The 10,739-nt window shown below is 53.0% G+C and overlaps 1 protein-coding gene across 2 annotated transcripts; it reads right to left on the reverse strand.

Moving 5' to 3' along the window:
- Positions 1-858: 858 nt before the first annotated feature.
- LOC114047774 lies at positions 859-6,995 on the reverse strand. 2 transcript variants are annotated; one of them, XM_027868705.1, is made up of 5 exons: positions 6,463-6,995; positions 3,649-3,755; positions 2,895-2,985; positions 2,015-2,230; positions 859-1,760 (listed from the first exon to the last, which is right to left on the reverse strand). In XM_027868705.1, exons 1-5 carry the CDS (start codon positions 6,571-6,573, stop codon positions 1,569-1,571), a joined length of 717 nt encoding a protein of 238 aa, XP_027724506.1. In that variant the 5' UTR covers positions 6,574-6,995; the 3' UTR covers positions 859-1,568. The 2 variants fall into 2 exon arrangements, with proteins under 2 accessions (XP_027724506.1, XP_027724508.1); XM_027868707.1 differs by lacking the exons at positions 2,895-2,985; positions 3,649-3,755; positions 6,463-6,995 and adding an exon at positions 2,324-2,497.
- Positions 6,996-10,739: the final 3,744 nt, after the last annotated feature.

Consider the following 10,739-nt stretch of genomic DNA (forward strand, 5'->3'; position numbering starts at 1 on the left):
TTCCCCCAAAGCCCTGTGGAGGATGCTGCTTTCTATTTATTTATTTTTCGAGGCAATCGGGGTTCAATGACTTGCCCAGGGCCACACAGGTAGTAAGTGCCTGAAGATGGATTTAAACTCCGGTTTTCCTGATTCCAGGGCCGGTGCTCTATCCTCTTTGCCACCTAAGTGCCCCTTGCTTTTGTCAAGATATCAGGAGACACCTTGATTTCCAGAGCTAAGGCCCAGCAAACAAGCTGTGCCCTGAGCCTGGCAGAACCACAATCCTTTGCGCTCGCCTTCTGGAAGGGATGGTCCCCGAGCTGGGGCAAGCACAAACAGGCCCAGCCATGAAGCCCTGCATGAATGGACTTTGTCACTAGACAACCTTGCCTCCCTGATGCTACTATCTCACTACTGTAGCTATGCTACACTTCGACTGTCTAGCCTCAGGTATATCAATTGAGGTTTAGCCACACTACAGCAGGTCCCTCCCACCAGCATACGTGTTTCCCTCACTTCGACCTTACACTTCTGTTTGATTCCTGACTCTCCCATCTCTAGTCTGCTCTGTTCCACTCCGGTCACCCACGGGTGAGAGGCCAGTTTGTCCAACTGACACTTTCTGCTTTTAAATTTTAATTTAAAGGCCATTCTTCTAATTCCCTTGACGCCATCGGTTAAGTTCAGAGGACTGAGGAGCTCTCCATGTGCCTCTTGACAGAAATGGCAGGGCCTCAGGATGCAAAATGAAGTATTCATTTTTTGGGGACCCACACAAGGCAGAAGTTTGTATCACTTAAATATTTTCTGAATATGAAATATGAATGTTTAATAAAAATGGATAAAATAATAGTTTGAAAGCATTATTGAATTTTTTAAATTTCAAAATTAGTTACTATGACACAGAAAACCAGGAACTATACACCACTGACAAAATTTAAGTCTCTTAAAAGAATTTGATTTTTTTTTTGGAGGGATGGAGCTTACAGATAAATCAAAAAGCTATAAAAATTATTTTCATACTAAATTTTGTCACAGCAAAACTTCCCAACTAACCCCCAAATAGTAAATATTAACTTTTAATAAAATATTATCTTGTGTCTTTGTAGGGAGGTGGTGGGCTAGGGGTCCAGAGTCCGAGATGCAGTCTCAGGGAGGACAGGTTCATTTCTACCTTCGTATCCCAAGAGGTGGGCACAGTGACTGTCCCATGACAGGCAGGCATCAGAGAGATGTATGTTGACTGTTGTCTGACCATCCTGGCTCCTCGGAGAAGGGAGGGGAAGCTGGGTCACAGAGGCCTTGTGAGTAAGTGTTGGGGGAGGGTAGGAGAAGGGCAGCTGATTTACTTTTTTAGGGATCTCAAAACTAAAGAATACATGGAACAGACATTGGAGGTTGTAGTGACTTCACCCATCGCAGCAGCGTTTGTACACGGTCCTCACGCAGGGCACATCTGTCTGTCCCTGGCAGAGATGGGGCAGGCCCAGGCTCAGGGCCCACCAGCTACTTGGAAGGCGGGAAGATGATGAGTGTTTGCTGCCCGGTGGTGCCCGTGGCCGGCCACATTGGTCCCATGGTCCTCCTTAGGGCCCCAAGCTGCTTGACCTGCTCCCCTCTGCTTCCAGAGCTCTGGAGAAGGGTCCGGGCCCCGGCCCCGCTCCTTCATCTGCCAGGAGGCAGGTTCTGCACCGGACGCTGGTTTTCTGATACACTCGTCCATGCCGCCTCGTCACACACAAGTCATGGGCCCACACCTGGCATCGGTCGCACTGTAGCTGGGAGGGGGCACAAACACACGACGGCTGAGGCCAGCAGCAGCGGGCACAGAGGGCTGGCGGCCACTGAGTTAGCCGGGCTCACGGGAGGTTCCCTCCCCTGCTGCCGCTGTGCCCTGCCCTGCCCTCCAGGACTCCTCCCCCCAGGGGCCGAACCAGTGCCGACGTCTGCTCTGCCTCTGGTTGTCGGTGATGGCTCCAGAGTGGTAAGAAACCCGAGAGCCAAGCTTGTGTCAGCGACAGCATCCACTCACCACAGCAAACACATCACTGTCACCCTCATCGGGAAGCCTGTTACAATACAGACACCTGTCCTCGCTTCTTGGGGCTCTCACCGGGGAGTCCCTCTCGCTATCTGGGCAGCTCTGCGGGGCCTCGGGGGCACAGACGAATGGGGAGCAGTTTGCATCAGGGGCACAGGAGACGTCTTGCAACTTGACCTCTGGGCCACTCAAGTCCTCCTCCTCTTCCTAGAGATGGAGAAGGGAAGAAACCTGGGGGTCGGGACAGATTCCTCTGGAAACAGCCCGCACTCAGTCCCCAGGCCTGCTGCGTCTCTGCACCTGCATCTGTCCTCCTGACAACGGGGCAGCGAGGCCACAGCCACCCAGCTGGTCACCCTCACTCCAGACCTCCTTTCCCCACTCGCTGTTCAACAGTTTGTCAGTCATGTCTGACTCTCCGTGGCCCCATTTGGGGTTTTCTGGGCAGAGATACTGGAGCGGTTTGCCATTTTCCTCTGCAGTTCATTTTACAGATGAGGAAACTGAGACAAACAGGGTGAATTGACTTACCCAAGGTCACACAGCTAGGAAGCGTCTGGGAAGATGACACACATGTTAGTAAGAGATCCAGGGCAGATGCAATGGGGCCCAGAACAGAGCCAGAGTGGCCCAGGAACATTGGGGAAGGGACCCTGTGTCCAAGCACCCCCTTCCCAAGCTGTGAGGCCCTCCTCCCTCCCTCCCTCCCTCCCTCCCTCCCTCCCTCCCATGCTCATCACTCGCTGACCAGTAGAGCTGTCCTCAGCCCACAGAATGTTCCCATCTGCAGGGACTAAAGGAGCCAGCCAAAACCTCCACGATGGAGGGCAGGTGGGGTTAGGGAGGAGGACCCTCCAGGCAAGGCCCTTATGTAGTCAGAGGGTCTGCTCTGGAGGAAGAAAACCTCATGGAGGTGTTGGTCCCAATCTGTCGGGTTTGCTGTCAGCACCAGGGAGAGAAGCCTGAAAAGAAAGGGGGTGGTTTGGGATGGATGGATGGACAGGCAGACGGAAGACTGGATGGATGGACAGATAGATGGATGGGTGGACAGAGGGATGGATGGGTGGATGGATGGACCGATGGACAGACAGATAGACGGATAGCTAGATGGATGGATGGATGGATGGGTGGATGAATGGATGGATGGGTGGATGGATGGATGGATGTGATGGATGGATGGATGGGTGGATGCATGGATGTGATGGATGGATGGATGGGTGGATGATGAATGGACCGACAGACGGATAGATGGGTGGATGTATGGACGTGATGGATAGATGTGATGGATAGATTGGACAGACAGACAGATGACTGGATGGATGGATAGATGGACAGATAGACAGACAGATGGCTGGATGGATGGACGGAGAGACAAACACAAAGCACGCAGGGTCTTGACTCCAGCCACATCTTCTTCATGCAGGATCTCATTAGTTTCAAGCCCTCAGAAGGAACATGGGAACCCAGCGGTTACCTTGGGATGTGCTTGAGTAGGCAGCCAGTCACCCCTCCTGGGACCCACAAGGATGCACAGAGGAGGTGATGGGAGATGATGCTCAGGATCTAAACGCAGGCCACTGGGCTCTCCCATGCCCTCCCCTCCCCACCCCCCAGCCCCAGCTCACCTCCTCACAAAGGCCTTGGTGTCTTCTAGGAACCCGTCTGTTTGAGGACAGTATTCAACAACCAGGTTACGTTTTATTTTCAAGGCCATTTTCAAAATTTTATTTAGCTGAAAAGATAAGACCAAATAAATTAATCAAAAGTGAGAAGCAATGGGCATTATGGACACACTGGATTTGAAACATGAGCTTCAGCCACTGAGAGGCACCGGCCACGCTGGCAGGACCTGAGGGTGGGGGCGAGGGCTCCCCCAACAAGAAGGTCAGAGACCCTAGACCCGAAAGAAAATCTTGGATCCCCTGGATGACGGGGAACCCATTACCTCACACACAAGGCAGCCCACTGTACTGTCAGGATATCTGCCAGCGTTAGCTATCTATGTTCTGTGTCAGCAGGGTTGACACATCTACCTCTTCTGTCAGTGCCCAGGGAGTTCTGGGACTCCCCAAGGGCTGGGAGCTACTCTAGCCGCTTTGTTTCTTGGCTGTCAACTCTGGGAGGAAGCTTTTGGAAGGAAAAAAGTGCGAGCTCTCAAAAGCCACATTAAAACCAAACCACAAATCTGGCCTCAGACACTTGAAACTTGCTAGCTGTGTGACCGACGCTGGGCAAGTCACTTAACCCCGACTGCCTCACGGAACAGCAAAAGCAAAAACAAACAAACAATAAAACCAAATCAAGCCCCAACCATCCTCCAGACCACTGAGAATTACAGACCTACGAGAAGAACCATTTTGAAATTCCAAACATTGGCCAAGATGAGAAAAAAGGAAAATGGAAATTGTTGGAGGGGCCATAAGGAACACTGGTACGTGGTTGGTGGAGTTGTGTGTATGATGAGATTTGGAAAGCAATTTGGAACTAACTGTGGCCTCGGTCACTCAGCTGGGCATCCTGTGGATCCAGTGATTCCACTCATTCTAGGCCTGCACTTCCAAAGAGAGCAAAGAAAAAGGGAGGAGACCTACTCCTACAAAGTATTTACAGCTCTCTTCACGGTGGTCAAGAACTGGAACTCCAGGGGAAGCCCACCCAGTGGGGAGTGGCTGAGCACATGATGTCATCAGGACAGCGGTTCACAGAACAGCAAAAGGGACAATTTCAGAGAAATCTGGGAAGGCTTGGAAGAGGCAAGAACCAAAAAGGCATCAGAGGAACAATTACTGGCAGGGATTTCAATAATGAAAATAAAAATGAGGCAGCTGACCTCAGGCTAAATGCACTGCCCGCACAGCCCTCAGGACAGATGAGGACAAAGCATTCCAGGCTCTTGGCAGATAGGTGGGGGCTCACAGCTACCAGATGCCACTGTAGAGGGCCGCGTGCCCGAGCCCAATAGGAAGTGGTCACTAGAGGCTGGTATACTTAGCGGTTTTTCTGTCTCTCAGAGGAAGAGTAATGGGGCAGATGGAGGGCTGGAGGAGAGGGTGTTCTATAATCATAGAAACAAGCAGCATCACACTTAAAACTTAAAAAAACCAAAACCACTGGGGTTCCCTTTGCTTTGTTGAGTTACTGGACCTGGGTTCAAGTCAGAGCTCTGCTGCTGCCTAGAGGGCCTCAGTCTTAGGAGTTTAGCTGAAAGTAGAAGTGGCTAACCACACCACCTCCCTCATTTACCAGATGGGGAACATGAGGCCCTGGGCTGTGCAAGGCCACCCAGGGTCCTGTCAGAGGCAGGATGTGAACCGGGCTCTTCTCTCGCTCCATTGTGTCGTCTGCCTCAGTTTCTTTCTTTGTAAAATGCGGGGTTAGGTGATAGGGAGGAAGGAGCTCTATGGTCCCTTTCCGACTCTGGAACCTAGGAAATCATTACTGACCTCAGAATCTAACAGGTTATGACCCAAATTCTGGCTTTTGAGCCTTTGCTCACATCCTTCCCTTTACCTGGGATGCCATGCCAATTCTCCTTGGCTTATCTGAAGGCCGCACATCCTCTGGTGCCCAGCAGGTTGTATGCCACCCTTTCTGTGAGGCCTGCCCTGACCACCCAAGGTGTCTGCCTGACAAAGCCTCCTACGGGTCTTCCTGCAACCACCCTCCTCAAGCACACACATGGCTGACTGACCACAGCACTGCCCTGCTCATGGAGCTTCACTCCACCCTCCACCATGAATCTTTCCCTGCAGCGAGGGGGCGCCACAGTGCTCCGAGCTCTGGGCCTGGAGTCCCAAAGATCAGAGTTCTAATCCAGCCCCAGGCACTAGCAGAGGAACCAGACAAGTTAGTTTGTCTGTTTCCTCATCTGTAAAGTGGGGACAATAGCACCTCTCTCCCAGGATTGTTGTAAGGACCCAATGAGACACTGTCTGTAAAGCGCTCAGCGCAGGGCCTTGCACCCAGTAGGTGCTGTATAATTGTTAGTTTTCACGTTTCTCACTCCCCATGACCACGTACTCTTTTGATCTCAGCCAGCGGGGCCTTCTCCTCTCATGACTTCTCCTGCCTCCATGCCCAGAATCCTCTCTCTCCCCTCCCCATCCATCCCCTCCAAGGGACCGACCTGATTCCCCCTCCCCATCCCGGCAGCTGCCTTTGGAGGCTCTGTTGTGTACATTCACCCCCAGGAGACATCCAGGTACTTGAGGGCAGGGAGGATTGTCCCCACCTCCCCAGCACAGTGCCCTGTAGCAGACATTGGATCGATGGCATTGATTCCAGGGCCTCATTTCCCCACTTCTCTGGGCAGACACACACTCCTTTCACTTGTCCCTGATGCCCTGACCCTGGCCCGAGCCGGGCCCTGACGCGGGCTGTCGTCTCGGGGCAGCTGAAGGAGTGCTTGGGGCGGGGATGATCAGAGAGCAGCTTCCTACCTGGAGGATGAAGCCTTGCTGCTGAGTGCTGAAGATGCCTTCCGGTAGGCCAAACTTCCTCACCAGCTCAAAGATCTGCCTGCCAGTGTCCTCGGGGGAGCAGGTTTGCATAGGTGCGGCAAGGACTGATTTTGTAAAGTAGTCAGTAGTCACAAAGGCAAAGCGGGCTCCCCTGGCGGTCTTCTCCAGGGGCCCAAACAGCTGCAGGCTGACAAAGCTGAAGAGCCCTTTGTTCTACGGAGGAAGAGAACAGACGGGGAGCAGGGAGTCCAGGCTTTGGCACGACAGGTCTCCAGGAGGACCCAGTCAATGCTGGGAAGTCGCCTGGGCAGGCCCAGGGACGGATGCTGAGCGGGAGTTGCACGGGGAAGGGAGGCAGGAAGCCTGGGTACTGGGTATATACAACTGGCGAACGAATGTGGAAGTCTATGCAAACAAGGAGGGAGGGGTCGGGGGAACAGCCCACTCTGGACCCTCACTCATCTGAACTGGTCAAAAGGAGGGAAGGATACACCTCAGGCAACTGGGTACAGAAATACACGTCACTCAGCCGGGAAACTGGAAGGAAGGAAGGAAGGAGAAAAGGAGGGGCAGACAAGGGGAGGGATTGGTCCTGAGCAAAACCCACTCTTAACTGTAGATGTGCCAAAATATTCAAACTCTGCTGGACGTGAGGACCCAGCATAATCCCAAAGGACTCATGATGACACAAGAGCTGACTGCCTGGAGATGCGGCCCAGGCCCCAGGGCATTTGAGGTCTATACGGCCCCAGGGCATTTGAGGTCTATACGTGCTGTGATGGGGAGTTTGTCTCACTTCTCTCTCATTTGGGGGAGGGAGGAGGTGGGAGAGAGAAGGTTGATAGAAAAAAGAAAATTAAAAAATGAGCAAACACAGCTGCTTGAGAGGTTTAGTCAGAAGAGAAATCACCCCCTGGCCTCCGCCCCAAGGCAGCCGCAGCTCCTGGACATCCAACAGTACCTGGGGCACCAAGAAATGAAGAGTGGCCCTGCTTTCTTCCTGGAGGTCTCCAGCAGATCCGGATTCCTTCAAAGAATGCAAAGCAGTGATGGTTCCAGTTCAGCTGGGAGAGGGATGTACGGCCACCTGCCTCCAGCCCAGCCCTGGCTTTGCCCTCTCCCAAGCCCATGCTCCCAACTCCCAGGTAGGGCAAGAAAGCTCTTGAAATGCCTGACCTCAGACCCAGGGCAGGGAAACCCATCTTCAGGCCATCTGTCCCCCACTGGGTCCCTCCAGGGAGGATTTTGGGAAGTCTTGGGCTTCCTCGCTCTCACCCTGCCAACCTGCCAAGAGGGCACTTACCACGGCAACCTGTGCTGCCATCCTGACACTTCTGTCTTGGCATTTCTTACATTTCTTGACCTGTGGGGTAAGAGAGCACAGAGCTTCCGGCCAGGCTAGGAGAAGAAAGGAGGCCGCCTCCAGCCCATGACCTCCCCACCCTCCCGACCCTTCACATCCTGCTCAGGGCGCAAGCTTGGGCCAGGCTCTGAGCTCATAGGGCTCTCTGCATACAGCAGGTTGGGTTGGCTAAGTCTCCCTAACCAGCTTTATTCCTGGGGAAAAAGTAAGCTGGATGTAATCACCAAAGGGAGGAGGCATGCTCCGAAGGTAAGCCTTCTTGGATGCCCATGAACTTGTGGCCTTCCCAGCTCTGGTCACCCAATCACCCAAGCCCCCTTGGGCCACCTCCGTCTCTGGACCTTAAGCTTTCTCTCTGGTTCTCTAATCTAAGCTCCGATGACCATTCAGGATTAAATCGGTCAGCCTTCCGTTTGGGTCACTCAAGACACAAGCTGGGACTCAGGAGCGGAAGTCAGAAAAGTGGGATTTTAGCCAAGCCGGCTAAAATCAGAGGGTCCTATTTGGAGCTGACGTGGACCTTAGAGGCCCCCTCATTGTCTAGGAAATTGTGACTGAGACATTTGACATATGAGCTGGCCGGTCACCCAGCCAGGGGGTTTCTGAATTGGAACTCCACATCCAGAGCTCTACCCACTGTACCACCCAGCTTCCCTGCACACAACTTGAAGACTGTTGTCTTGTAACCGCTCCTACCCAGTTTCGGGCATCGACGGACACCCCTGGCCAGTAGTAGTTCTTGCTGAGGTTAGTGCAGGTGTTTCTCAAGCCATAGTGCCTGTCTTCAACAACATGGGCCTCCCAAAAGGCCTTTTTCTTCTCCTCATCAGTAAAGAGAAATTTCTGATTTCGATTTTTGCCCTGGCGGTAAAGGATGCCCTCTTGGGAAAGAAAAAGAAAGAGGGGCTTGATTGTCCCTCCTTCCCCCCTCCCGCCAGGCTCTTCCTCCTTACTCTGGGCTCTCCCAACTAGGAAATATGGCACCCACTGGACTCTTAGCTCGCCACAACTCTCTGTCCCCTCCCTACCCCATTTTCAGGTTGGCCTTGATCCCCTCGTCTTCTCTGCCTTCTCTGGGCATCACTCATCCACTCCCATGGGGTCAAGCATCACCCCTATTCAGTCAAAACACTAAGTACCGTGTTCCTAGAGTTGTACTGGGCAAGAGAAAGTCCATGCCCTCAAGGGGCTCCTACTGGACCCAGGAGCAACAGGAACTCGGAACCAGAACAACACAAAAGGTTTTTGTTTCCTTGGGGAAGGGTGGGGAAAGAAGGGCAAACAGAAGGAAAATTTGGGAGTGCGGGAGAAAAATTGGCTAACAGTTGGGGGAACCGGTAGATGCCTCCTGCAAAAGATGGCACCTTGAACCAAGTCTTGAAGGACACCGGGCATTCCACAAGGCGGTAGTGAGGGGTGCATTCCAGGTACAAAGCTCGGCCACGGCACAGCGCCCTCAATGGGTGTCCTCTGTGAGGAACGAGCCTCAGAGGCTGTGCATTGTTTGAGGGGACGGACGAATGCTTAACAAGGCTGGGCAGGGTTTCAATGCCAAACAGGAACTAGTATTTTACCCTAGAAATAACAGGAAGCTGATGGAGCTTACTGAGTAAGGTCAGACCCACACTTTATGAAAATCACTGTGGCTCCTGGAGGAGGGGCCTGGATATAGAGAGCTGGTGATCAACTACGTAGCGATGATAATTAAACCCAGGAGGCTTGCCTTTCTTGCTTTCTCAATGGGAGGTGGCACGGTGAGAAAACAGATCTTTGCTAGAAAGTAAAAATTCATTTAAAAGAATAAGTGAATGAAATAAAAAGAAAACACCACACAAGGCAAGGAGGTGAGGAGGATACAATACAGGGAGAAGAGCGCCCAGGCTGAGCTCTGAGGTATGTGAAAGAACGGTCAGGGAAACCCAAGGGGTAAGGAAAAGAGGCATCCACAGTGGCCAAGGCAGAAGATCGGCAGAGAAGGCAAGGCTGACAACAGACTCAGGTTTGGCCTCAAGGAGCTGGCTGGGGGCTTTGGAGAGGGCAGCTCGGGTCAGCTAAAAGGCAAGTACTAATAAATGCTTCCTAACTCTGGAGGGGGGAGGGCAAGTGCAGTGAGAAGGAGGGGGAGGGGTCCAGAAGGCAGCTCTCTGAAGTTTGGCTGGCACAGGGGGAGGGGTGGACAGAAGAGTGAGATGTGAGGGTCCTGGCTGGGGGTAGGCAGTAGGAATTAGGGAGATCGAGGTGAAGAGAAAGAGAGTAGGCACATGAGCACGGGGGGAGGTGTTAGAAACAAGGTCTGTGGCCCTCATCCAGGGGGTGGGCTTGGCAAGAAGGGCCACCTCCTCCATGGAGACAGGACTAAATCACAAGCAGGGACTTAGAGGTATCTGGTAAATTGAATTCAGCGCACAGTAGGCCTAGTCCAGTTCTGGGGGCCACCCCCTAGCCAAGCTTCAGTAATCTTGTCTGCAAAAAGTCCTTCAGCTATTCAGTAAGGAGACACTGACCTGCCAAGAAATAGCTAGTAGACTTCTGAAGGTACTGTCTTCTCAGCGTTTGCAGGGAGGATTCTGCCTCCAGATGGAGGTCCCCACCCGCCGGCCCCTGGGCAGGTCCTTCAGTCTTCCAGCTCGCCGGCTCAACAGCCTTCCCAGTTCGGGCCATGGCTAGGCACTCCGCCCTCTCTGCGTAGGACAGAACAAGCTTCCAGAGTCTGGCCTCGCCCCCAGCCCCCAGCCCTCAGCCCCCAGCCAGCACTCCTTCCCCTCCCTCCTCCCACCCTCTGATCTTTTTGTTTTCACTGAATACCCCAATACAAGGTTCCCCAAAACATCCAAACCAAGCCCACCCTACCATGAATAGGGATAGCCACACAATATCTGGTCCCTGCCACAGC

This window comes from Vombatus ursinus, unplaced genomic scaffold (genome assembly GCF_900497805.2).
Source record: "Vombatus ursinus unplaced genomic scaffold, bare-nosed wombat genome assembly UNPS02014790.1, whole genome shotgun sequence".
NCBI classification, from domain to species: Eukaryota; Metazoa; Chordata; class Mammalia; order Diprotodontia; family Vombatidae; genus Vombatus; species Vombatus ursinus.